Source organism: Trachurus japonicus, chromosome 20 (genome assembly GCF_045865225.1).
Source record: "Trachurus japonicus isolate A0001 chromosome 20, Traja_1.0".
Taxonomy (NCBI): domain Eukaryota; kingdom Metazoa; phylum Chordata; class Actinopteri; order Carangiformes; family Carangidae; genus Trachurus; species Trachurus japonicus.
Window position 1 is genome coordinate 4,606,797 of NC_140926.1, and position 27,587 is coordinate 4,634,383.

At 42.2% G+C, this 27,587-nt stretch overlaps 1 protein-coding gene across 1 annotated transcript in view; it reads right to left on the minus strand.

Annotated features, from left to right (window-relative positions):
- Window positions 1–27,587, minus strand: part of sspo (SCO-spondin) — a 148,671-nt gene that overhangs the window by 119,836 nt on the left and 1,248 nt on the right. The window contains exons 3-22 of the mRNA XM_085763813.1: window positions 26,409–26,618; window positions 26,217–26,299; window positions 25,266–25,436; window positions 24,075–24,298; window positions 22,873–22,975; window positions 22,616–22,774; window positions 22,288–22,373; window positions 21,992–22,117; window positions 21,217–21,373; window positions 20,257–20,509; window positions 19,361–19,502; window positions 19,140–19,266; window positions 16,624–16,796; window positions 15,646–15,870; window positions 14,496–14,661; window positions 13,016–13,277; window positions 7,620–7,839; window positions 6,083–6,177; window positions 3,259–3,515; window positions 870–1,004 (exon numbers count right to left, since the gene is read on the minus strand). Coding sequence (XP_085619939.1) covers window positions 870–1,004; window positions 3,259–3,515; window positions 6,083–6,177; window positions 7,620–7,839; window positions 13,016–13,277; window positions 14,496–14,661; window positions 15,646–15,870; window positions 16,624–16,796; window positions 19,140–19,266; window positions 19,361–19,502; window positions 20,257–20,509; window positions 21,217–21,373; window positions 21,992–22,117; window positions 22,288–22,373; window positions 22,616–22,774; window positions 22,873–22,975; window positions 24,075–24,298; window positions 25,266–25,436; window positions 26,217–26,299; window positions 26,409–26,618 — 3,374 coding nt within the window. The remainder of the gene's footprint in view (window positions 1–869; window positions 1,005–3,258; window positions 3,516–6,082; window positions 6,178–7,619; window positions 7,840–13,015; window positions 13,278–14,495; window positions 14,662–15,645; window positions 15,871–16,623; window positions 16,797–19,139; window positions 19,267–19,360; window positions 19,503–20,256; window positions 20,510–21,216; window positions 21,374–21,991; window positions 22,118–22,287; window positions 22,374–22,615; window positions 22,775–22,872; window positions 22,976–24,074; window positions 24,299–25,265; window positions 25,437–26,216; window positions 26,300–26,408; window positions 26,619–27,587) is intronic.

Here is a 27,587-nt window from a genome sequence, read left to right on the forward strand (position 1 = left end):
TTTTGCTGATCAAGGGTGTAGAAAGAGTCTTTGAGTTTAAGTTAGGGGCAGACATAAATAAGAATTATATTCTTCTTATTGCTCCTTTCCAAACATGAAAAGTGTTGATTCAAATGTATTTATGGATTTGTGTAACATCATATTGCATTGTACTCTACACTTTCATGAAAGGAACAAAAAAGAAAGAAAGAAAGAAAGAAAGAAAAGAGAGATAATGGCAAAGGCAATATGACAACAAGACTCTAGATATCAACAATATTAATAGATAAAGTTCAGGGTCCAGTTGTTCAAAGGTAATCTGAGCGGATTTTAGATAATGGATTGGATCAAATCTTGAAAATGGGTTGTTTCAAAACTAAAAACGGATTCTGAGATCGGATTAGATCACGTAATCCAATTTTGTAATCCAATGTATTTGAGAAATGTATATTTGTTTTGTTTTTGGTTATTGTAGGTCAGTTTAAAAGACATTAAAGAAACAAAAAAACAGCTCAGAAAACAAAACATACACCCCATTTTCAAATAAATACACTCTGAGTGACCCCATTCTGCTGTTCTACCCGTTTATTTATATACCTAGTAGCCTTCAGTCTGATACACAACCCCATTTAATAATAATAATAATCTTTATAGAGCACGTTTCATGCATAAAAGCAGCCCAAAGTGCTTGAACAAAGCAGAAACAATAAAAAACAACAATTTAGAGCACTCATAGAGTTATCCCAACTTGGTAATCTTGAAAACTTTGCTTTGAACCCTTCTGGGATAAAAGTAAAGATGGATTACCTGGTGATCCCGGGATTTCAAAACCTGGATTATTTTTGATCCAGATTAAACCTTTCGAACAACTTTTAAGTGTATAAACGTACCGCCGTCCCAGAGCAGAGTGACGCCGAGTCGGGAGGAGAGGGACACGAACATCCCGGCTCTTTCCAGAGTCAGACCGCTGCCGCTGTAGGACTTTGGTAGCGTGACCGGCATCCCGTTCACTGTCACCGCTTTACCTAAAGGACAGAAGAGACAAAGACGACGACAAGGCTCATCTCAGAGAAGTTAAAACAAACAAATAAATATAACAAGAAAAAAGTTTTTTTAGTTTTTTTTTTTTTTTCTTTTTGTAATTTTGTTTTTTAGATTATGAAAAATAGTAGGCACTTTACTCCAGGCACTTTAAAAACCAGCACTTTATAACAGATGCACTTTAATGAATCTTAACAGCGCTATACGACACCTTTGTCGATTACATGCTCTTAATTTTACTTAATTTTAATTGAAGCTACGGTATGTTATATTGTATACTATATTGTGATATTGTGATATGGTATTGTGTTATTTATTTATTTTATTTAACCTTTATTTAACCAGGCGAAATCAATTAAGAACATGTTCTTATTTACAATGATGGCCTGACAAGAGGCATAAGCTTCTTGAGGGGGAGGGGGAGGCTGTGAGGGAGAAAAGATAGGTTAAAAGACAATAGCAAATATACACAACAATACAAACATTCAGCAGAAACAAGGCATAAAAGTTAATAACAAGGATATTCAAGCATAGAAGACAAGATTATTACAAGCATAAAAGAGAGTAAATGTCTGTTACAGATATTACAGGATTCATAAGCGAGCAGTGTGTCACAGAAAGTGGCCTAGGCCAACGGCGGTAGGTATGGGCGTTCAACAAGCAGAAACTGAGGAAAAGGGTTAGATGGTTGAGTAGTTAAATAGTAGGGAAGCAGCTGCAATGATCTGTAAAAAGGTGTGAGATGGCGTCTTTGAAGGCCGGGATGGAGATGAAGTTATCCAGTTTAAGGTGTTTTTGTAATGCATTCCAGTCAGAGACAGCAGCTGACTGGAAAGATGCAAGGCCGGATGTAGATCTGGTTTTAGGAGTTGTTAACAGAATGAGATGGGAGGACCGAGTGTTGTATGTGACAGGAAGTCGGTGCAGCAAGCAAGACAGGTAGGGGGGTGTACGTTGAAGAAGGGTCTTGTAAATGAGAGTGAGCCAGTGGATCTGACGGCGGGTGTGAAGTGATGGCCAGTTTACCAGGGAGTAAAGACTACAGTGGTGGGTATTGTAAGGGGCGTTAGTGGCAAAACGGATAGCAGAATGATAGAGTGTGTCCAGTTTAGCAAGAGTGCCTTTACAAGCAGTGCGATAGATGGTGTCACCGAAATCGAGTGTAGGGAGAATTGTCAATTTAATGAGAGTCTGTTTAGCAGAGGAAGTGAAGGCGAGACGATGTCTATAAAGGAAACCAAGTTTAGCCCGGACCTTAGCCTGTAGTTGAGAAATGTGGTGTGAGAAGCATAGCGTGGAGTCTAACCAGATGCCGAGGTATTTGTAGGCAGAGACATGGTCCAGGATAGCTCCCTCGCAGGTAGAGATGATTAGTGGAGACGGAGAGGGAGTGCCCTTCCGGTGAAACCACATGGCTTTTGTTTTGGATGTGTTGAGTGAGAGTTTTAATAATGATAGAGCCTGCTGTACCTGGAGGCTCTAGAAGCTAGGTACAGCAGGGGTTTTGTGATATTGTATTTGTACCATGCTTCATTGATAAAGCCTGGATATTGAGACAGAAAACATTACATCCCACATAAAATCATAAATTACTCTTTATTGTGTTGTCAGTCAATGGTTCTCAAAGTGGGGTCCCCAACTTTTTCTTGAAATTTTAGCCCTTTTTTTCTAGAATTTTTTTTTTTTGAGAATTTTTTTTCCACTTTTGTCTAGAATTTTTAACTTTTTTTTTTGAGAAATTATTTTCAATTATTTATTTATTTTTTTTAATTTTCCCACTTTTTTTTTTTTTTAGAATTTTAAAACTTTTTTTCGTTTTGGAGATTTTTTTCCACTTTTGTCTAGAATTTTTAAACTTTTTTTTGAGAAATTATTTTCAATTTTCAATTTTCAATTTTTCTTTTAATTTTCCCACTTTTTTTGAGAATTTTTAAACTTTTTTTTTGGGAGATTTTTTCCACTTTTGTCTAGAATTTTTAAACTTTTTTTTGAGAAATTATTTCAATTTTTTTTTTTTTTTTTTTCTAATTTTCCCACTTTTTAAAAAAATTTTTTTTAGAATTTTTAAACTTTTTTTTTTTTTTTGAGATTTTTTTGGGGGGGGAGGGAGAAATTTTTCCACTTTTTTCTAGAATTGATTTTGAGTAATTTTACAATTTTTCAATAGAAAATGTTTTACTTTTTTTTTTACAGAAATTTCTCTACTAAAATATTTCCAAAAACCCCCGTGGCACCGACCTCTCAGCAGGTGGATGACGGTGTTTCCCAGGCTGAGTGTGACCGACTTGGTGCAGGTGACCCCGGTGCTGCCACAGGGCACGTTCTCCGCCGTGACGCTGAACAAACCGCCCGTCTCCCTCGCCAACACGTACTGACAGTCGCCGAGGAACGAGTAGCAGCGGCCGTCGAACGTGACGTAGTGGGGGTCTCCCGTCGCCACGCACACGCCGGCGCAGGCGGACTGGCTGCAGCGCCACCGCCGCTCCTTACACACGCTGCAGCAGAGGAGGAGGAGGAGGAGGAGGAGGAGGAGGAGGAGGAGGGAGGTTACAAGATGAAGATGAATCCTGAATGTACAGCTCTGGAAAAAAATAAGGGACCACTTTCACAAATGTTTCTTAAAAGCATCTCTACATGTATGACAGTCATTCTTTTCTTTTCGGGGAGACACCCCAGGTGAATGGGGTAAAAATTTTAAATAACACATATCACCATGAAAGTTCCCAAGTTTATCACTTACATTAAGACAAATATTTTTTGTATTACAAGTTTTGTCAAATTTCATGTTTAAATATGTAAATGAGGCAATATCTGATGAAATATGCGCTAATTTGCATACATTTCCAGACCCGAAATCTGAAAAATGGATAAAGCCTCTTTCAAAATTCTTGTTTCATTTTGTTGACATATTAGAGTCAGAAGTTTTTACAGAGGGGATTTTGGATATCTCTTTTTATTACTTTGTAAATGAGAAAATACTGTCACCAGCCCTAAAAAAATCCAATTTCGCCTGGAAGGTTTGGTGTCTGTAAGTGCTGCTGAAGTTGAGATTTCGGGTTCAGAGTCGGAGGAAAAACTCATTTTGAGAAAACGGCCTTTAAAGTCTTGTACTGTAAAATTCCATAGATTGTTAATGTAAATCGTACTTTTACGATTGGTTGCTGATATGGAGGAAATGGCAATTTTGAAGCCTACATCATTGTTCAGGAGAGAAAGAGCTTTACAATGATACCTGACATGACATGGGTCAGACAACAAGCACACCAGAGTATGTCGCAGTAGCATGTTCACTTTTTAGGAGAAATCTACCAACAAAAGAGACAAAATGATGTAAAATAACCACCTTAATGTGGATTTTCTACCATTTCGTTTGACTTTTATGAAAGAATACATGTTAAGGAAGAAAAATAGCCAAAAATATCATAATTGATCAGTGCATGAAAAAACAGTGTTTTTGCCTGGGGTGTCTCACCTTACACCAACACAAACACAACTCATTCTACTTAATGAGACACTGATGATGAGGTCGTCACCTGAACCACATCTGGTTTTATAGGAAGATTATAAATGGGATTAAACATTGACATCCATCCATCCATCCATCCATTTTCATCCGCTTATCCGAGTCCGGGTCGCGGGGGCAGCAGTCGGAGCAGGGATCCCCAGACTTCCCTCTCCCCGGACACTTCCTCCAGCTCTTCCGGGGGGACCCCAAGGCGTTCCCAGGCCAGCCGAGTGACGTAGTCACTCCAGCGTGTCCTGGGTCTTCCTCGGGGTCTCCTCCCGGTGGGGCATGCCCGGAACACCTCACGAGGGAGGCGTCCAGGGGGCATCCTATACAGGTGCCCGAGCCACCTCAGCTGGCTCCTCTCGATGTGGAGGAGCAGCGGCTCTACTCCGAGCTCCTCCCGGGTGACAGAGCTCCTCACCCTATCTCTAAGGGAGCGCCCCGCCACCCTGCGGAGGAAACTCATTTCGGCCGCTTGTATCCGGGATCCCGTTCTTTCGGTCATGACCCAGAGTTCATGACCATAGGTGAGGGTGGGAACGTAGATCGACCGGTAAATCGAGAGCTTTGCCTTTCGGCTCAGCTCCTTCTTCACCACGACGGACCGATACAATGACCGCATTACTGCGGCCGCCGCACCGATCCGCCTGTCGATCTCGCGCTCCGTTCTCCCCTCACTCGTGAACAAGACCCCAAGATACTTAAACTCCTCCACCTGAGGCAGGAACTCTCCCCCGACCTGGAGGGTGCAAGCCACCTTTTTCCGGTCGAGAACCATGGCCTCGGACTTAGAGGTGCTGATTCTCATCCCAGCTGCTTCACACTCGGCTGCAAACCGCCCCAGTGCATGCTGAAGGTCCTGGCTCGAGGGAGCCAACAAGACCACATCATCTGCAAAAAGCAGAGATGAAATCAAGTGGCTCCCGAACCGTACCCCCTCCGGCACTTGGCTGCGCCTAGAAATTCTGTCCATATAAATAATGAACAGAACCGGTGACAAAGGGCAGCCCTGCCGGAGTCCAACACGCACCGGGAACAGGTCTGACTTACTGCCGGCAATGCGAACCAAGCTCCTGCTCCGGTCATACAGGGACCGTACAGCCCTCAGCAGAGGGCCTCCGACCCCATACTCTCGGAGCACCTCCCACAGACCCATTGACATTATCCCACAAAAACTGATTTATAAACTCTTCCTGAGTTAAAATATTCTTGCTGTGTTGTTTAGGAATAAATATGAACATGTTTTCTTTCCATTATTATTATTCAAGGTCTGAAAAGACTTGATATTTTTTGTTATTTAGACTAGTTTAGTCATTTTCAGCCAATAAAAGCTCTAAATGACAATTTTTTATTATTATTATTTTATTATTATTATTTCAATTTTGGGAGAAATGTTGTCGGTAGTTGATAGAATAAAACAAAATATTTTGTATTTAATATTACTCAAACACATACATATAAATAGTAAAACCAGAGAAACTGATAATTTTGGGAGTGGTCTCTTAATTTTTTCCAGAGCTGTATGTGACACAACGAGACGCCTGCATACGTTACCATGTGTTACAGTCCTTAGTGATGGTGTCGTTGCTGTAGTAAAGTCGGCCGTTATGGTGACATGGACACTCATCTGGTAAAACACAGCGATCCCCCTGAAGAGAGCAAGAAAATAATGAGGAAATCTTAAATTTAAGAAACTACAACTAAAACTTAAGCGTCTTTGAGCATCTGTAAAAGCCTATTATGAATGAAATGTATTATTATTATTATTAACTCTAAACCCTTTATGTGCAAAACGAGCCGAATAACATTGGGCCTCATTCTCCAATATCTTCTTAAGTATTTTCTTAGATTCTTTCTTACAGTAAGTCGATCCTAAAAAATGTCTTAAGAAAACTCTACGTCAGATTCATGAAGGTGTCCAGACTTGTCTGAGTTGGACCAACGCATCGGGTTTATGCGCCATCATAAATATTATCATTATTTATTATCATAAATGATCAGTGCGATTGGATGGTGTGGTTCCCAATAAACATGATTGATGTAGTGTTTTTTAAGAGGCCGCAGCGCTTTGTAAAATAATTACAATAATTATTTAAAACGTCATAAATGATAAGTAAATGATTCTAATTCAAATCATATAATATAACACAAATGCAGAATAGAAGAAAACGCGAAAAATAGTTTATGTATGTTCTTGAGTGTGTGTAGATTTTGTTGTTCCTTGCCAAGAACAAATCCTGGATAAGAAAACATTCATGAATGCCACAATCTTCATAATAACTGTGTAAGTGGGACTTCAGAACAAATTTGGGTAACTCTTTAATTTACAGGCCGTTAATTACGTGATAATGTCAAGAAATAGCTAAGAAATAATGGTAATTTTCATAGTAATGTCATGTTTCTCATAAAGGCTTTTCATGCTTTGTATTTTTGGGGAAAGGCCAGAATTTTTCTCCACCAAGTTCTTGCAATTGACCGTTATTTCTGGGCTATTTCTACACAATCAATTGTTATTTCTTGGCGATATTTCTCGACATTACTATGAAATTGACCGTTATTTCTAGGCTATTTCTAGACATTATGACGCAATTATTGTTATTTCTTGTCTATTTCTTGACATTATCACGTAATTAAAGCAGAAGTAAGCGATCCGGTGGTTTTGGCTAACTTCCTGTCAGCCAGTGGAGTTAGCAGTCCCCGCCCTCGTCCCTACGTCACCACATTCACGCGCATCCCTTGGCTGCACACACAGAGAGGACCGCCCCTTTATGCCGTTCTCTCTCCTCATTGGATAAAGGTTGTAGGATACAAGGAAAGTTTTCTCCTCGGCTTACAGCAGAGCAGAGTGACTGACAGACCCGTGTTTCAGACCAAACACTCTATAGAAGTGATTGCTGTCGGAAGATACAACTATTTAAGACTTATATTAACACAAAAATTACGCTTACTTCTGCTTTAATGGCCTGTAAATTAAAGGGTTACCCAAATTTGTTTTTAAAAACAGTTCGTGAATGAGGCCGATTAACTGCATTTGTGCTGTTCGTCCTATTCAAAGTCAGAGTCAGGGAGCTAAATCTGAGCTTTCACCCACTAGTAGGACAGTTCCCTGGGGACAGACGCAGCCAGACAGCGGCTCTTTGCAGCTCGACTGCTGCCCAGCGCTGGAGCCCCCCCCTCCCCCTTGGCCGGGGGGGTCCAGGCTGGAGCAGGTGAGGAGGCAGGAGCGTGGCGAGTAGATCAGAGAGCCGGGACACGGGTTGACCTCCTCACAGCGCTCCTGAGTGCAGTTAAACAGCCCGCGTTCACACACACTGCAGAGGGAGGGAAGAGCAGCAGAGTCAGCAATAAACTCATTTGTATTAAACATCAACCAAAATGAAAAAGCAAGGTGTTAATCTCCGATGAGTTTACGATGCATCAATAAATTTTTATTTGACAGTTGCTAAACTCTAAACAGCAGATATGAAAGTGATGAAGCAACAGCAACATGTGCCACAGGAGCCACAAGCCAAGTTTTGTCATTCAAGTACCACATGACATACACTAGATCAGTGGTTCTCAACTGGTGGGTCAGGACCCGTTCTGGATGGGTCGCGGACAGCTGGTCAAAAAAGTAAATAATATTTAATGCACATCTGATGTTGGACATGTCTTTTATTTTGAAAAATAACTTATATTGAAAGGCACACGTCACGTGAACACATGAAGTTGTAATCCTCCTCCTCAGTTTCTTATTATTTGTTCTGAATGCAAAGATATCAGTTTCTTATTAATGTGGCCTGAATGCAGTGAGTCTTGTTTTGTTTTGTGGGTCTTTATTTTGTGCAATTTGATATTTATTCACTTTTGTGAATATGCTCTGAATGCAGAGATGCATTAGAAGTCAAATATATCGTTTTTTTGGTCTCCATTTTGTGCAGTTTGATATTATTTTATTCACTTCCATACATGCAGTTGTCATGGTCCTCCTCAGTTTCATTCATGTGCTCTGAAATGCACTTTGCTCAATAAAGAGCAAAATGAGTTTTTAAAGGCTTTAAAAAAAAATCTTGGTTTGAATTCTATAAAAGTGGGTCGCGACTTAATGACCATGGGAAAATGTGGAGCCCAGAGTGAGACTAGTTGGAACCTCTGCACTAGATATCAGTGTAATAAGTGTCTGAAAAATGTTGTATTTCTTCACAGCAGTTCATCAGGTCGAAGCTCAATGTGCAGGATCAGAACTCAACAATTACATAACCATGAGAGTGAGTCAGTAAAAGGAAATTAAGGTCACTGAGATAGACACACACACACACACACACATACTGTAATGGGACTGTGGACAAACCGAACACTAGTCTAGTGGCACCACAGTAACTCAGAGTGATGATCTTTGCAGTTTTGTGGTGAAGAGACGCAATGAAATCAACCTATCCTGAAGCAGCGAGCAGGAACATAGAGCGATTTCATTAGAGCCCTCACACCACCACGGACTCACTCACACGGCCACTTCTAGTTATCTAAACACACATTAAAGTCGTATCTGTAGGACACACACACATACTAGACAGGGAAATGTATTTCAATCTGATTTCATGGCCTAGAAGATCCTATTATTAGAATAACAACACCTCATGTATGTTTCCGCTTTACGATGGTGACTTAGCTGTGCTGTAAAGTTTTATGTAGGTTTTTTTTTGGGTTGTTCTCACTTTGCTTTGTTTTGCCAATGTCTTATACAGTATGTTTTTTGATTTAGGATGATGATTTTATATGTATTGTAAAGATTTAATGTACGTTTTGGTTGACATGATTGTAGTTTTAAATGTACTGTTTTTAAAAGTGGACCCCAGTAAGACTAGCGGTGCTTTAGAGCTCAGCTAACGCGGATCCCCATGAATAAACATAAACATAAAGTCTTTTATTTCGGGCATGGCCTCCATGACGACATGCATCAGTTTCAGTGATGGGAATAACAGCATTATAAAATGACAGCATTACTATCGGCTCTATTTTTTTCAGTAATGAGTAATCAAAAAGGTTACTGTGACAAAGAGATGGGGTGGAGTGAATGAGTGCTTCAGAAGGCTAAAGGTGAAAGGTGAAAAATGGAATTTAAAAACTCAACGTGCTCTTCAAGAGTTAAAAAAGAGGACTGACTGTCTGGAAAGGCTGGTGTCTGATGCCGTCAAAAGGAGGTCCTGAGGCACTCGAGTGAAAATGTTTAATTTGCAGTTTCGACTACAGTAAATGTCTTCATCAGGGGTGTGGACACTGGACACCCTTGATGAAGACATATTGTCGAAACCAGGTGGGTCCTCCCTGTGTCGAAACGCGCTGGATCCTCCCTGCGAATTAAACATCTGTCTTACACCAGGAATACACTGGGAACTGCTACACCAGGCACGGCCGCGACGCGACACGGCTTCACTGTTTGTTGTTGCAGCTGTCAGCTTCACCTTGTCAAGCCTGCAGTAAATGAGTGCAATTTATGTATCTCAACACATTTTTACATCCTTCCTGTTAAAATTGATTGACAGCACCTTTTTCACAGGTAATTTGCTGACTATGAAGGGTTTGCAAGTGCAGACTATATTAAATGGTATTAATTAACTGTTTAACAACACGATCATGGATCCACAATGTAAAAAAAACCAAACCCCATAATGTTGCACTGCTACTGGCTTTGCCTCTGGTACATGAGACATTTATTTTAATCACTTTTAAACGTAATATATTCGTTTTATACACAGCTGCTGCGGCTGTCGTGCGACATACGTTTCGCGTCGCGGCCGTTCCCAGTGTATTTCAGCCGACGTCTTCTCACTCAAGAGTGCCTCAGGACGTCCTTTTGACGGCATCAGACACCAGCCTTTCCTGACAGTCAGTCCTCTTTTTTTTACCGTTACAACGCCGTTTCCGTTACTGACAAAAAAATGCACCGTTACTTGACTTGACTCACAAAATAATACTCCCGTTAAAGTGTTGTACGTTATATAGACTTTTTTTTTTACAGTCCATTAAAGCAGAAGTAAGCGATCCGGTCGTTTTGGCTAATGCTGCGTTCCAGGCAGGCTTTTGAAACCGTAAATTACAGCTTCAAGTCACGACTTACGACTCTGTAGCATTCCAGGCAACCCACTCGTGTTTCTCCGACCTGTTTTACCTGTGAAAGTCACTATAACGGCCACTCGTAACTTCCGACCCGTGAACTCGTACCAGATCGAACTGGTACCACTTCACAGGTCGGAAAAACACGAGTTACGGGCTGCCTTGAACGCACCATAACAGTCCTCGTCCCTATGTCACCACATTCAGGCGCATCCCTTGGCTGCACACACAGCCCTGCATGCCCTTCTCTCTCCTCATTGGATAAAACTTGTAGGATACGAGAAAAGTTTTCTCCTGGGCTCAGAGCAGAGCAGAGTGACTGACAGACCCGTGTTTCAGTCCAAACACTCTATGTAAGTGATTGCTGTCGAAAGATACAACTATTTAAGACTTATATTAACACAAAAATATCGCTTACTTCTGCTTTAACTAATCAGAAAAAAGCTATCTGGAACTAATTAGATAATATTTAATTCCAGATAATCAGAGGGTTAAACATAACTGTGTATTTCAGAGAGAGACTATACAACTGATCTGAGTTATTTGAGTCACCCCATTAAATCGAGGCTCATTCAAGCTGCACCAGGCTTGTGAAACTGTGCCAAGAGATTAAAGTGGTGGTGCTATCAAAGCCGATGGTGGAGAGAAAACATGCTGACTCACTCTGATATTTTATCATAAACCACCTCATGATAACAGCAGCACGTAGATAACCACAACAGGAAGAACGTCCACTTTTTTTTTCTTTTTTTTTTACAACCAGCTGTAAAATATCATCATTCTCAGAAACTGGGCCAAGGAGAGATAGTACTGAATTAACCTCCTCCACCACCTCCATAATGTTTTCTTTCGACAGCTTTAGTGTGTCTGCCGTCCGCTGTTGCAACAGTATTGCGTCTGTGCAGCGCTGTTAAAGTTTAACCTGAGAGAAAAGGACCATTAAGAGACGACTCTGTGAAACGAGCTGAAGGAAACTTTCCACTGTGGTTTTAGCTGAGTTTAGCTGTGGCCTTAAATCAATCACATCTCCAGATTCATTGGTTAGTTTAAAGGAGCAATATGTAAGACTGTGGACAAAACTGTGACTTTGTGATTGGGTGAGAGCGGTGGGTGGAGCTACAACAGGCCAAAACACAAAATCAAAACAGAAACATGATTTGCGTGCTGCAAAATCTATTTAAATGCAAATATTCTGGCTGTATTGTAGTTTTCAGTTATATCAGTGGGTTAAAGATAACATGATTACTCAGTCTCTGGTGACATACTGGGTAATTTAATGATTACTTGGCAGCAGGGATGTCCCGATTAACGTACTTGTTTTCACAATTAAACGCGGTATTAAACGGCACAATTATTTAATCGTGAATACCGTTACTGATTCCCTCCAAACAAACGTATTAAGTCAATGACGGCTCGCCAGCCTGTCAAACATGCCGCAGTGAAGTAGCGGAGGAAACGTAACACTGAATTAGTAGGAATTTAAATGTTAGAGCGTCATTTGTAAGAAAAAAAAAAAACATAAACATTTGATGACAATTAATGAGTTGAATACTTCAAATATTTCACCTGAAGGATTAAAAACTGGTCCTATATTAGTAGATACTTAAAATATTTTGGTTATATAATATTATGATTATATTTTGACTATTTGATTTTACACATTCATAGTGTTGTAAAATTATTTAAAGGGATAGTTCACCCAAAATTCAAATTTCTGTGAGCTGTGAGAATTTTCAGAGTGCTCCGTGCCTTCTCTGAGTTATTTGTCCATATAATGGTTGTCAATGGATACCAACTTTCTTCGTCCAAAAAGACACACCCAAAAACATCCGAATACCTTCATACTGCTCGTCTATAATGTCCGTCTTGTATTGAAGCCCCGACATGAGAAATTGTTCCAAAAAAAATTAAATAAGTCTATGTTTTAAGCTTGTTTGTAGCGGAAGCTCCCAGTGTCTCAGTTCACTGCTCTTCCTGTGTCAGTGCAAATCTCGCGTGATTTGCACTGACCGGCGGAACAGTTTCTCATGTCGGGGCTTCAATACAAGAGGGACATTACAGACGAGCACTATGGAGGTATTTGGATGTTTTTTGGTGTGTCTTTTTGGACGAAGAAAGTTGGTATCCATTGACAACCATCATATGGACAAATACTGCTGCGCGGACCCCCCTGTAACTCAGAGAAGGGACGGAGGACTGAGTGAGTGAAATTTGAATTTTGGGTGAACTATCCCTTTAATGTATAATAAACGCAATAATTGTGATTATTTCTCTGACAATAATTGTACCAAGTCTAGTGTACTTAAATCTATGATCATGACATCCCTACTTGCCAGACATTTCTCACAGCTCCTTTGTAAATCTTAGATAAACCCCATCAAAATATTTCCATACCACGTGTTGCAGTTGTTGTGGAGAACGGCCCCGGGCTGGTACGTCTTGTCTTCCTGCACACACGGACACATGTCGATGGGGACACACTGGCTGTGGTGGTCCTGCACCAGGCCAGCAGGGCACTGACAACCAGGAACACACATCCTGAGGTCCGTCGCTCCGCCGCCGTGTCCGTCATCGCAGCCCAGCCGCAGGTCTGAACACGAGCTCCCGCACGCACGACCGCACTCCTGGTGCAGCTGACCGCCCGAACACCGGACCGCTGACGAGACAGAGCAGAGGGGGGTGAACCGCTGAGGAGAAGCATCCTCGGTTACACTTTACAACAAGGTACGAAACATTAGAGTAGTTACTGAGGAACTAATGAAGAACTAATGAGTAGTTACTGAGGAACTAACGAGGAACTAATGAGTAGTTACTGAGGAACTTACGTACACAAAATTAGAGTAGTTACTGAGAAACTAACGAAGAACTAATGAGGAACAAATAAGTCGTTACTGAGGATCAATGGTACACAAAAGTTAGAGTAGTTACTGAGGAACTAATGAGGAACTAATAACAAACTAATGAGTAGTTACTGGGGAATTAAGGTACACAAAATTAGAGGAGTTACTGAGGAACTGATGATGAACTTACTATTGCTTAATGGTCAGTTCTTTAGTAACTCCTAATCTGTGTGGTCAAGACAGCTGTCAATTATCTCACTGTTTAACACTGTTCAGCATTATAATAGCAGAAGGAACAAATGAAGACCTGTATCTATTTGTCCTGATTGAGGGCACCCTTAACCTCCGACCTGAAGGTAACAATTCAAACTCGGTCTGAAGGGAGTGATCTACGCACTCCTGAATGGAAGTGGCCTTCTTGAACACCTGCCTTTTATGAAGGTCTATAAGATGGGCTTGCCTCCTCCCAGAAATCTTACTGGCCACGTTGATGAGGCTACCCAGCCTGTTTTTGACTAATTAACATATCTTTAGTCTTTGTCACATTCAGCTGTAGAAAAGACTCATCACACCAGCGAACAAAATCGTCAACCACAGGACCATGTTGAAACTCATCCCCTTCTAAGAGACTGACGACCACCGAGTCATCCGCAAATTTGATGATATGTCTGTTGGGATGATTGCTACGGCAGTCATTAGTGTACAAGATATAGAGTAAAGGAGAGAGACAGCAGCCCTGAGGAGACCCAGTAGAGGACTGCAGCTGGTTGGAGAAGGAACCGTTTACCCTCACAGACTGAGACCTGACAGTCAAAAAGTCCAGTATCCAGTAAAGTGAGACATCAAAATGAGTAACTCTAATTTTGAGTAGCTCAGTTCCTCACTAACTACTCATTAGTTTCTTCATTAGTTCCTCAGTAGCTACTCTACTTGTGTAGCTTATTGTGAAGTGTTACCACATCCTCCATCACTTTTAGCCAGTGACCTTTCTTCCTTCCTTCCTTCCTTCCTTCCTTCCTTCCTTCTCTACTTACGGCAGAAGGTGTGGTTGCGCCACTGCACGGCGACGCCCTCCTGAGCGCAGTGTCGGGCGTAGGCGGTGAGGACGGTGCAGTGACAGGTCTTCTGTGGAGCGCAGCCGCAAACCTCCGACAGACACAGACGGAAATAGGGCTCCCTCTCCACCACGTCATGACACACCTGACAGATCACATACAGGGGGGATGAGGACGGATGAGGACAACTCACTCCTGAGACGTTTAAAAGGACTTTTTTTTTCTTGCCTCACTCCCAAGTCCATGACCTGGAGATAGACACCATCCTTTCGACTGTGCGTGCAGTAACAAGGGAGATAGAGCCGTATCGCCTGTAATTAGCTTAGCTCAAATGCTGGAAGTGTATAGGTAGTGTTAGCCTGCCTCCACCTAAAGTCGCTAATTAGCTTAGCTCAAACACTGGAAGTGTATGGGTAGTGTTAGCCTGCCTCCACCTAAAGTCATCAGAGAAACTCTTCAGCAACTCTAAGCGGAAACCGGCGGGCCGATCTTCGTCTCAGAGCTGACAAAACTCTCCGGTAAGGCATCTTGAGTGGTCAAATGCCGCTAACGGGACGAGATCGGTCAAAACGGAGGGTTCAAGCAAAGACGGTTTATTTTGGTTCAAGCTAGCTACATCGAGGGTAGGTTAGCTTCCTGTTTCAAAGTAAAAGCACAAATTCTATCGTCATGGTTTTCTGTATGTAAAGGGCAACGGGTGTTTTATTTTGTGAAAGTAACCGGTAGTGCGTTGGTCACAACGGCTAGCTTGAGTAGCGCCGAATTTGTCCGAACAAAATTGTAAACAGGTGGTATTTAGACAAATTAACAACACACTGCTGATCTAAACGGCTACTTTCTCGCCTAAAAATGTTTGAAATGTGGATAAAGTGATATATTTACAGAGTTTAGAGCTAAAATGAAACCAGCTTCTGACTGCTGATTTCAGCTCAGGTAGGCGGCAGGCTAACACTACCTATACACTTCCAGTGTTTGAGCTAAGCTAATTACAGGCGATACGGCTCTATCTCCCTTGTTACTGCACGCACAGTCGAAAGGATGGTGTCTATCTGCTGGTCATGGACTCGGGAGTGAGGCAAGACACGGAAAAAAAAAGTTGGCGTATCCCTTTAACACACGCACACTGTACCTGGAAGACAGGGCTGTGGATGACGGAGCACACCGTCTCTGCGTAGAACCTCCTCTGGGTGTATGTGGTGCAGGCGTCCGGCGCTGCTCCTCCTCCTCCGGGGAGCGTGCAGCGCTCCGATGTGAACTTCCCGGCGAAGGACGACACGCTGTTCTCCACGTCTCCCTCCGGCGTGGTGAAGTCATCGTGCTGGTTCCAGGTCAGTGTCCCGCACAGGCCGCGCACCTCGAATACAAAATGTTAACACTAAATTTACGGTTGCTTTCTCCTCCCTCCTGCTCCTGTGGTTCAGTTTAGTGCAGTGTGGTTTTAAAGGGATAGTAGCATTTTTTTTAAAGTGGGGTTGTATGATCTACAAATAGCCCCTAAGTACTTTAATTGCAGTAGAAGACTCTCTGCACTCCTCCCGTTAGCAACGCCAGCCCATAGTCCTGTCCAGAGATTTACAACATACATTGTTGTGAATGGACCCAAAGAAACGGCCTATTTTCGTGGCCTAAAAGAGGTTTTACCTAAAAAAAAAAAAACACAGTTCCATTTTTCACTATAATACAATTTTTTCCAGCCCCTCAAAGTGCAGGAAAAACACAGTTTTTATTTGGACCTAACCAACCCACGTATCCCTCCGCCCAGGGTTAGCGCCCGCCGATCAGCAGTTGGTTAGGTCCAAATAAAAACTGTGTTTTTCCTGCACTTTGAAGGGAACAATGGAACTGTGTATTTTTTTTCAGGTAAAACCTCTTTTAGGCCGTGAAAATAGGCCGTTTCTTTGGGTCTGTTCACAACACTGTATGTTGTAAATCTCTGGGCAGGGCTATTATGGGCTGGCGTTGCTAACGGGAGGAGTGCAGAGAGTCTTCTACTGCAATTAAAGTACTTAGGGGCTATTTGTAGATCATACAACCCCACTTTAAAAAAAATGATACTATCCTTTTAAAAATGGCACAAGAAGAAGACGAAGACGAAGAAGACGATCACCTTGTTTGCAAACCCCGGCTGCAGAGTGATGAGGGCTAAGGGGCCGTCGAGGTACCAGAGCAGCTGGGCTCCAAAAGCCTGGATGAGGAGGAATAAAGAGGAGGCCCGGCGCACGACCAGGTCTCCAGTGACCACAGGCAGCGCCTCCCTCTGGCCGTTCAACGTCACTGTACCTGGAGGCAACAGCATCAAGGACATCATTTATATATTTTAGAGTTTAGAGTTTAGAGTTTATTTATTTAGCACACACATTTCAATGGTGCAAGGAGGGAACGAAGCCAGTTGGCTTGTACATAGGTTCCACCCCTATAACAAATTACAGTCAGCAAGACAAATTTCAATGGCTAACAAATAAACATAGAGAAGAAAAAAAAGAGACAAAGTGCATACATAATCAATGTTATATGAGCAAAATGAACAGAAATGAGAAAAAAATAAAGAGATAAAGTGATTCGGTAAGAAATAGAGACAATAGAGATAAGGTACAAAAAAAAAAAATTAATTAAACTCATAAAGAGACAAAGTAAGGATGTGGGATATGGAGAGAGCAGAGAGAGGAAAGAGCGGGAAATTCAAGAGAAGTTGAGATGTATTTTTAACTGCTTTTTAAAAAGTGAATAAGAAGAAATGGATCTTAAAGCAGAAGTAAGTGATATATTTGTGTTAATATAAGTCTTAAATAGTTATATCTTCCGACAGCAATCACTTCTATAGAGTGTTTGGTCTGAAACACGGGTCTGTCAGTCACTCTGCTCTGCTCTGAGCCGAGGAGAAAACATTTATCATATCCTACAGTTTTTATCCAATGAGGAGAGAGAACGGCATGCAGGGCTGTGTGTGCAGCCAAGGGACGCCGTGAATGTGGCGACGTAGGGACGAGGACTGTTATGGTGCGTTCAAGGAAACTCGTATTTTTCCGACCGTGAAGTCGTACCAGTTCGATCTGGTACGAGTTCACCGGTCGGAAGTTACGAGTGGCCGTTATAGTGACTTTCACCGGTAAAACAGGTCGGAAAAACACGAGTGGGTTGCCTGGAACGCTACAAAGTCGTAAGTTGTGACTTGAAGCTGTAATTTACGATTTCAAAAGCCTGCCTGGAACGCAGCATTAGCGAAAACGACCGGACCACTTACTTCTGCTTTAATGAAGGAGGTAGTCCATTTTAAAGCATAATAGGACCTCTATAAGTCATAAGTCATTTTATTTAAAGCTGAACTCTCCAGGTCTGGTGTCTCCTCCTCTGTGTCTCTAACCCTCCTCTCCTCCATGTGCATTTGTTTCCAACAACAAAGCCGGTGAGAAATCAATCCATGGAGCGGTGGATAAGGTTATTTATCATCTACCATGTTACCATGTGTATATCTGTGTAGTCTTATCTGTCATCAACAAGAGACTACGGGTTACGGGTTAGCGCGTTACTGTACGTTTGTGTGGCGGTGTCGCCATGGAGACGAGAGCTGGGACACCGGGTCGGAGGCTCTGATCTTACAAGGTTGGTTTTCAGCCAAGAGACGCTCCATTCTCCCTGGAACTAGTTACTAGTCACTGATTTAACCAGCACTTACTCCAAATCTGTTTAATTAAGGTAAAAAAAAAAAAAGTAGCATAGTTGAGTTACAAATCCTGCATACATACTCTTTGATATTTGTTGTTCTGTATGATTTTTTTTCATGCAAAAGTCTTAGCAATTTGATAACTTTAAAGTTTAGTTACTCTCGATTTGTTGGGAGTAAAACCATGACCTCATTCAGCTTAAAATTGATTTTATGCTCATGTGTGTCTGCCTAGTAAATGTTAAAGCAGTACTAAAGAACTTTCAGTTTTGGTTGAGTTTGGCGGCGCCTGTGGACCAAAGCGGTAGTGTTTTGCCTGAAGGAAGACTCCATTTCCCATGAACACTAGCGTGAAGCCCTGTAAATATCCTGCATTAAAATTAACAGAAGACATCAAAACTAAGTTTCTGTTTCCAGTGGATCATTTCAAAGTGAAAACACAAACATAATCCATTGCTAAAGTGCCGTTTTGCCTGTTCCCTCCTTGTTGTGACTCGCAAAAGTGAAAGTGAAAGTAAAGTGAGAGCCGGGTTCCTACCATGCTCCTAAAGCTGCTTAGTGCCAGAGAAAGAGATACAGACCCCCTCAGACCACGACAGAGGTGTCATTCAACTTGTTGTAAGTCGATGTATCATCACAAAAGTTATGAAAATATTTTATGAAGGTTGAAAAGTTACTTAGTGCTGCTTTAATATTAAAATAAATACTAAGAATGACTTTATTAATCCCTAAAGGGAAATTAATTTGTCTGGCAGCTCAAGAATTAAAAAGCCTTAAGGTACAAAGGATCGTATATATCTTTCTGTCCTGCAGCAAAGAGAGGAGTACGCCCAGTATCTGTTAACAGTTCACAGCTGCTTTTTTAACGAAAAGAACAAAAACAAGAAAGTTGTTACTGTAGGTGCAAAATCAAAACGACCCAGGATGAACTCGTCAGAGGACTGAGCGTTAAACCGACTCACCGGTGTCTGTGATGGTGACCGTGGTGCGCAGCGCTGTGACCGACATCTCCCTCAGACAACCCAGACCTCCTCCGGCCGCACACTCCCCACAGCGCACCTTCACCACCAGCTTCCTGTCAACAAAGTCCTGAACACACACACACAGAGCGTCAGCACAAAGGGGAAGTGGGGAATACGACACACACACACACACACACACACACCTCATGGTTCATGCTCACCTCCACAGCAGTGAAGGGACAGTCTCCGCACTGTAGCGAATACCTCTTTTTGTCAAAGGTGGTCACCTGTAGCGCCCCCATCAGGCTGCACTGGGCTGCACACTTCTCCCCAGTGCACTGCCACTGGCCGGCTCGACACACACTGAAAAAGTTTGGCGTTTAAAGGGATAGTTCAACATTTAGTCAGATTCTCCTCTCACCATAATCCCTATAGTCATAGCAGTTGGTTACCTTTAATTATCGGTGCATGTTGTTTTGAGATCGGCGGGGCAGAGACGTGAGCTGCTCAGTGAACACAATGGAGGTGAACGGTACAGGTGCCCTGTCCCTAATCAAACTCATCAAATACACAATCCAACAACTCCACAAAAACGCTCTGGTGGACAAGTTGTGACCTGCACATTCACCACGCTATGAGATAATAATGTTACGTTACGAGACAGAGAGTTGTTTTTGAGGTAAATGCAGCCAGAACTACATTTCAGACACGGCTACTGCTGGGCGAAGGGATTTGAAAAGCGCAAGTAGTTCAGAGGATTTGCTTCATGTGTCGTAATGTTACGTAATTATACATGATTATCTCATAGCGTGGTGAATGTGCAGGTCACAACTTGTCCACCAGAGTGTTGTGGAGTTGTTGGATTGTGTATTTGATGAGTTCGATGAGGGAAACCAAGAAATCCCATGAGCCTCCGTAGCGTAGCTCTGAGCAGCTCGCGGCTCTGCTCCGCCGTTCTAAAAATAGCTTGCACTGATAATTAAAGGTAATGAACCTACTGCTATGACTATAGGGATTATGGTTAGAAGAGGATCTGACTAAATGTTGAACTGTCCCTTTAAGGGAAAATAGGCATAAACGAGACATAGAAAACAACCAGACAAACACAAACACACACCAGGTGTTGCATCTCTGCTGTATCCTGTCTCCTGACTGGTAGCTGCGTCTGCGGTGGAAACAAGGACAGTCGTCTCTTTCCAGACAGAGTCCCCGGTGCAGGTAGAGGCCCGGCGGACACTCGCAGCCCCCGACACACTCCTCCCTGCACTGACCGACGGCTGCAGCCGGGCCCGGGGGGTGGGGAGAGGTGCAGCTGGGGGGGCAGGAGGAGACGCAGTCAGAAAACACCTGACCTCTGGGACAGACGCGACCTGGAGAGTGAGACAAGGAAGCGAAAGGTTAAAGGGATAGTTCAACATTTTGGCAAATTGGCCCATTGCTATAATCCCTATAGTCATAGCAGTAGGTTTGTTACCTTTATTTGTCGGTGCAAGCTGTTTTTAGAACGGCGGAGCAGAGCCATGAGCTGCTCAGGGCTCTGCTATGGAGGCTCATGCGATTTCTTGGTTTCCCTCATCAAACTCATCAAATACACAACCCAGCAACTCCAAAAGGCTGTCGTGGACAAGTTGTGAGCTGCACATTCACCACGCTATGAGATAATGACAGAACATTACGAAACTGAGCTGTTTTAGAGGTAAATTCATGCAAAACCGCTGATGCGCGTTGCCTTCAGGGACAGTTTTTCAGCAAGCAGACTCTGTATTTACCCTGTATTAACCTCGAAAACGGCTCTGTTTCGTAACGTTGTGTTATTATCTCATAGCGTGGTGAATGTGCAGGTCACAACTTGTCCACCAGAGTGTTTTGGAGTTTTGGGATTTTGTATTTGATGAGTTTGATGAGAGAAATTCCTTTAGCCTCCATAGCGCTTCTAAATGAAGGTAACGAACCTACTGCTATGACTATAGGGATTATGGCAATGGGCCAATTTGCCAAAATGTTGAACTATCCCTTTAACAGATAATAACACAGTGAGTGTGTGCGTGTGTCATGTGTTAACGTTTGATCTTGTTACCACACAGCGTGGCCGTCCGCCACATGACGATGACGTGCTGCTGGGCACACTCTCGGGCGTAGCTGGCCAGCGTGTCACACACGGCCCCCTCCCTCTCTCTGGGCGGCAGGCTGCAGAACAGGTAGAGACAGGTGTCGATGTACGCTGCCGGGTCCACCTGAAACACACAGACACACACACAAACTTTTACACTTCACACACAGTCAATCTGCAGCTACAACATGCACCAGTCAGACATGTGCGAATCCTGTGCAGCAGAGAAACACTGTGTTGATTACAGATTGGTATTTGTGGAATTATATTTGCTGCAAACATGCATATTATGCAATAGATTATGTCATAGAAATAAGAATTGCATCAATATAACAGGGGCAAATAGAGTCAGAGAGAAATAATCACGGCTAAATGTCTCTGAATAACCTCCTGATAACCACAACTTTGTTACTCATTCATTTATTTCATTGTGTAATAAAACCACAAACTGATATCTGGGTCATGCTCATTGTATCTTGAATTTTTTTTATTAATTATTAATTAATTTAACTGTGCCACTTTCCACACAGCCATAATAATCCAATAGTCTCATGCTTTCTTAGAGTAAATTATTGACCTGATATCAGTTATTAAAGGAGTTTGATTTATTGCTCATTACACAAATTTACAGGCTTGGCTTTCAAACAAATTAGATGAAAGAAAGAGTGTCTGCAGGACAATGGGATCTGGTGAGTTAGCAAACAGAGGTGTGTGTGTGTGGGGAAGTACCGGGGTGTCTGACCTGGGGGTGGCAGTGTTTGAAGGGGTTTTCCAGCAGTCGATGGCACATGGATTCTGCCTGTCGACGCAGAGCGGGGTCGCCCGAGACGTCACAGCTGTGACCGAGCTCGGCCGCATCGCTGCAGCCCTGAAGGAGGAGAGAGAGAGAGAAAGAAGTTTTGCCATTTATTTCTGAGCTATAACCTGATGTCTTGTTGCTTTTTTTTTATTGTTGGAGATGAATATAAGCATTGAAATAATGGTTTGCTTTCACTGTGTATTCAGACATCACAAATGCATAAAGAAACAGGGCATTACTTCGCTCTGCTGGTCGGGAACTTTCCACGAGTTGCCGAAGCTGGCGGCGAACTGAGACACAGTTCCTCCCATTGTGGTAAAATCATCTACGAAAGAGAAACCAACACACTGTTACATCCGCACAACAGGGACAAGAGTTCAACCCAAACAAATCACTGGTCAGAAACCAAGACAGATTACACTCTTTATTTGCAGAAAATGCCCTAAAAACCTAAATTAGGCCTGAAAAGTCGTGAAGGGAAACCACATTTTAATCTCATGAGATAATGACATTACAAAAAATTATTTGAAGTACAGCATGGACTGGTGTTTATCGTGCGTCTCTCACCATCGGCGTTGTTGTTGTAGACCCCACAGAGCCCCCTGGTGGTCGCCTGGTGCTCGGCGGTCACTGTCAGGTAGACGGTGTTGGCCAAGTCAAACTTCACTCTCACACCCAGACCGCTCTCCACAAACACAAAGTCCCCGAGCCAGTGGACGCTCACACCTGTGGGAAGAAGGACAGTAACAACAGGTCAGTGAACGGTGTCTCTATCCAGACATTTGGTTAATTGCTGATTAATACTGGAGTGTTTTCATACTTACCATTCTGGAAAAGAGGTTCTCCGTTTGGAACAGGACGGTTGTTCAGTGTTAAGTTCCTGTGAACAACTGACACCAAATCCAGACCCAGCATCATCTTTAAAGCCTGAGAAGAGCAGCCACAGAAATAAAACACATGCAAAACAAACATTTACACCATAATCTAATATTGTACAACAACAAATCAATAACCACGTTGATCCATTCATCGTGCAATGGTTATTGGATGTACGATGTAAACACGGAAGAACATCTCGGAGCAAATCTTGTGCATGCAAACATACAACATGCAAACATAGCTACTGCTACAACAAGGCTAAAAACAGAGATCCAATTTTTTTTTTTAGAACAACTTTTTCATGTGGCGGCTTCAGGACACTTGGGTCAGTACAGACGAGCAGTATGGAGGTATCTGGATGTTTCATAGTGTGTGTTTTGGACGATTCAAAAGTGAACTCTATCCGCCGCCATTATATGAAAATCTGTTGCCAGCCGGACCCCCCCTGGAACTCCAAAATCGTTTTTCTCCGAACCCTTCCTTGGCATGACGGTGGGTAGAAATTTGCTGAATTATCGAGTTTGGGTGAAGTATCCCTTTACTGTAGCTTTTTATCGATATTCATGACTTTTATCAAATTTTACTGTTTCCATAAGGAAGTTTTAATTTGATATTGCTTGAAGGGATAGTTCACCCAAAATTGAAATTTCACTCATTATCTACTTACCCTCATCTACTTGTTTTGTAGACGAAGCTTCTCGAAGCTCCTCTTCCCGGTTCGTCAAATTTGGACGAACTGGGAAGAGGACAGACCCTGGTTCGTCCAAATTTGACGAACCGGGAAGAGGAGCTTCCGCTACAAAACAAGCTTGAAATATAGACTTATTTAAAAAAAATTTGGGACAATTTCGCATTCTGGGGCTTCAATACAAGACGGACACTACATACGAGCAGCATGGAGGTATTTGGATGTTTTTTGGTGTGTCTTTTTGTTACGAAGACAGTTGGTATCCATTTGCAACCGTTATATGGACATGCACTGCTACGCCGAGACCCCCTGTAACTCAGAGAAGCCACGGAGGACTCTGAAACTTCTCCCAGCCCTTAGTCGACATGAGGGTGAGTAGATAATGAGTGAAATTTCAATTTTGGGTGAACTATCCCTTTAATGCGAACATGGTTAATGATTCATGAGCTCCATCGTCACCTTAGAGCAGTCTCCTCTCCCGTCGCACACGGTGCCGATGTAGACGGCCCAGGTCCCGTCGGTGGACGAGGACAGCAGGTAGGTGCAGCCGCCCTGGAAGTGGAAGTGCTTCCTGTCAAAGGTGCGGTAGTGTGCTCCGCCCCAGGACATGCAGGTGGCCGAGCCCTGCGGCGCCCGGGAGCTCCCCAGCAGGCCGCTACGCACCAGAGGGGACGACTGGGAGTCTGGGGACAAGGCACAGAGGAGGAGGGAGGAATAGAATATACATGATGCATATGGTTCTTCTTATATTTCATTTCATTTCATAACCTTTATTTAAACTCGGAGATATATTGAGGAGTAACCTCATTTACAATACAGCCGAGATGAAACACAAAACATATAAGGACACACTGCAAAAACTCAAAATCTTTCCAAGAATATCTGTCTTATTTCTTGTCAAAATGTCTTATTTCTGGACAAAACAAATCTCTTTCCACTTAAAATAAGATTCATCACCTAAAAATTAACTTGTTTTTAGATCATTTTCACTTGTTTCAAACAAATTTTCACTTGAAATAAGTAGAAAAATCTGCCAGTGAAAGCGAGTTTTTTGTGCTTGTAATAAGGAAGAAAATATTGCCCCACTATCAGATTATTTCAAGTGAAAATATGCTTGAAAGAAGTAAAAAGTGTCTAAAAACAAGCTACTTTTTAATGTGATGAGTCTTATTTTAAGTATAATGACAAATATTCTTGGTAAGATTTTGAGTTTTTGCAGTGCAGAAGACAAGACATTTGAAACATACAAAAACATAACAGAATACCAGAATTTAAAGGAGACTAGGGTAAATTGAAACATACTGTAGTTAAAAGCACGAGCAGTTAGAGGTAAAATAAGATGTAGTTATGGTTTTAAATTGTCCTATTGATAAAAGTGAGGTAAGTTTCAAATGATTTTGCAGAGTGTTCCAGGTTGTAGGTGCAACAGGAAGAGAAGCTGGTCTTTCCAAGTTCGGTGTTAACAGAGGGAACCTGCAGTGTGAGCCAGTCTTTTGAGCGTGTGCGATAGAGACCTGCATTGAAAGATACTAGTGAGTTAATATAAGATGGTAAGAGACCAGTAAGAGCTTTAAATACAGGAATACAGGTCACAGTGATATTATATAAGAATACAAGCACCAGAGAGAGAGAGAGAGTGTGTTTTCTGACCAGGAAGCAGAGTGTAGGTGCAGGACAAGCAGGTCTGGTCGGAGGCGTTTCTCCAGGTCAGGCCCCACAGGCTGCTGCAGCACTGCTCCAACGACATGAGGGAGGAGTTGTGGATCCCAGGGAACTCCTCGCAGCTCCACGTAGAGTAGCACTGACCGCGGGCGCCAACACCTGGGAGGACGACCACGGAAAAAACAAGGACAGAAAAAGTAAATGTAGAGGAGAAGAGATGGAAGAAACAAGTTATGAATCACCATTAGACTGTTTTTATTCTATTATGAGTCAATTTAAAGGGACAACGAGGAGTTTCTATTTGGTTATTAAAAAGTCTCACGTTAATGTGGATGAATCTACGTTACCACTTGTTAATGGGCCCATTTTCGATAAATATATCGTTTTGTCTCTGTCGTTATTTTGTTATTATTAGTGGTGGCGGAAACGCTGGTCCTTACTTTCGGTTTCGCGGCGAGTCATGAGAATAACGCCGCTGAATCGCCCTTTATGGTCGGAACTACGACGGTATGTGATCGTCTTCGAACCTAGAGTTTAGAGTTTATTTTAACCTCTGACTTTAATTCTTGATGAATGAAAACATGAGTCTGTCTTGCGCCGGTCAAAGAATTTCACGGTGCGGGCGGAGGCTCATAAATGTAGTGTGAAATCGCTTCGCTTTTGCAAAACTCCTCGTTGTCCCTTTAACTTTTAAATATAATAGTATATATGCAATATAAATTTTAAAGCGTAAAGGAATAATATCAATTGTTGTTTTATTCATAATAATAATAAAAAAAACTATTTTGTTAATTACAAAATACTCACAAATACAGTGTTTTCAGTTTCTAAGGAAATCTCTATTTATTGTTATAAATAATAATACTGCAGTGTAGGACTTCATATGTAAATAAAATACGATGCATGATGTTTAATATTCTGTTGGTTTCTGGTCCTCACCCTCGGAGCAGCGGGGGCCGCCCCAGCCCTCACAACAAGCCCTCACTGTCTTATTCACCACCTGGTTCTCCATCTCTGGTGGTCTGAGGTGGACGGACACACACACACAGACACACACATCAGGGTTTAAAGTCAGAGTTTCCATAACAACAGATTAAGTCACAAACACTCCCAAATCTTTTCACCACTCACTTGTACAGGTAGCAGGAGGCCCCGGGCCCCTGTTGTCGGTAGTAGAGCGCGATGCCGTCGTCTCCTCCGTGTTTGACTCGCATCCTGTCGACGTCGAGCCTCCAGCCCCGGGTGTTGAACTGATAAACCTCGGAGCAGCTCACCTCCCGCTGCAGGCGAGGGGACAGCAGCCGCTCCGCTCTCTCCTCCACCGTGTGCTCACACCAGTGTCTGGAGAGAGACACACATGTACACAGAGGTGGACAAAGTGTCATAGCTGTCAGATATCACTCCAATTGTTCGTCTGTTTTAGAAAATACTAAATACACGCCACAATTAAACGCCACAATGAATTGATCGTAAAGATTCCTAAATACCGTCACTTCCCAAATAAGATTATGTTGGAACCATATCGGCTGATGTGCGCAAAAATAAAGGTGAATGCTCAGATACTGGTCCATTTACCTAACCTAACATTGAATCGGTAGGAATTTAAATGTTGGAAAAAGCAGGGTGGTTGTGCGCACATCCAATGCCTATTTTTGGCCAGGTGCCGGACAGTCAGGATAATTGCAAAGAAAAAAAGGGAATATCCGCACACTGATTTAAGCTCCCATTTATTGGATAGCCTACTTGCTTTACGACGTTTCGAACGATGTGGTCTTCCTCAGGCAAAATCTTTTTTGCCTGAGGAAGACCACATCAGTCGAAACAATTAATCTTTAAATATATTCCTAAGTCTTTTTTCTTAGGAATTTAAATGTTAGCATGTCATTTGTATTAAAAAAAAACACAAATAAAACAAAAAATGATTAAAATAAACGTAAACATTTGGTATAGATGATAGACATTTCCCCTGGGGATTAATAATTGGTCCTATATTAATAGATACTTGAAATATTTTGTGTAAACAATGAGTAATGTAATTATATTTTGACTATATTTGATTTTACACATTCATAGTGTTGTGAAATTAATTAATGCATAATAATCGTGATAATCGTAATACCGTGATTATTTCTCTGACAATAATCGTACCAAGAAAATTTGTAATCGTGACATCCCTAAATACAACAAAAGTTTGCATTGCCGCATATTCACTAAAGGAATCTTTCTAAATCAATCTGAAGTTTAAATAAAGAAAATAAGTATCTAAAAATACAATACAAATAGGTAAATAAGTCAATAAATACAGCAGCA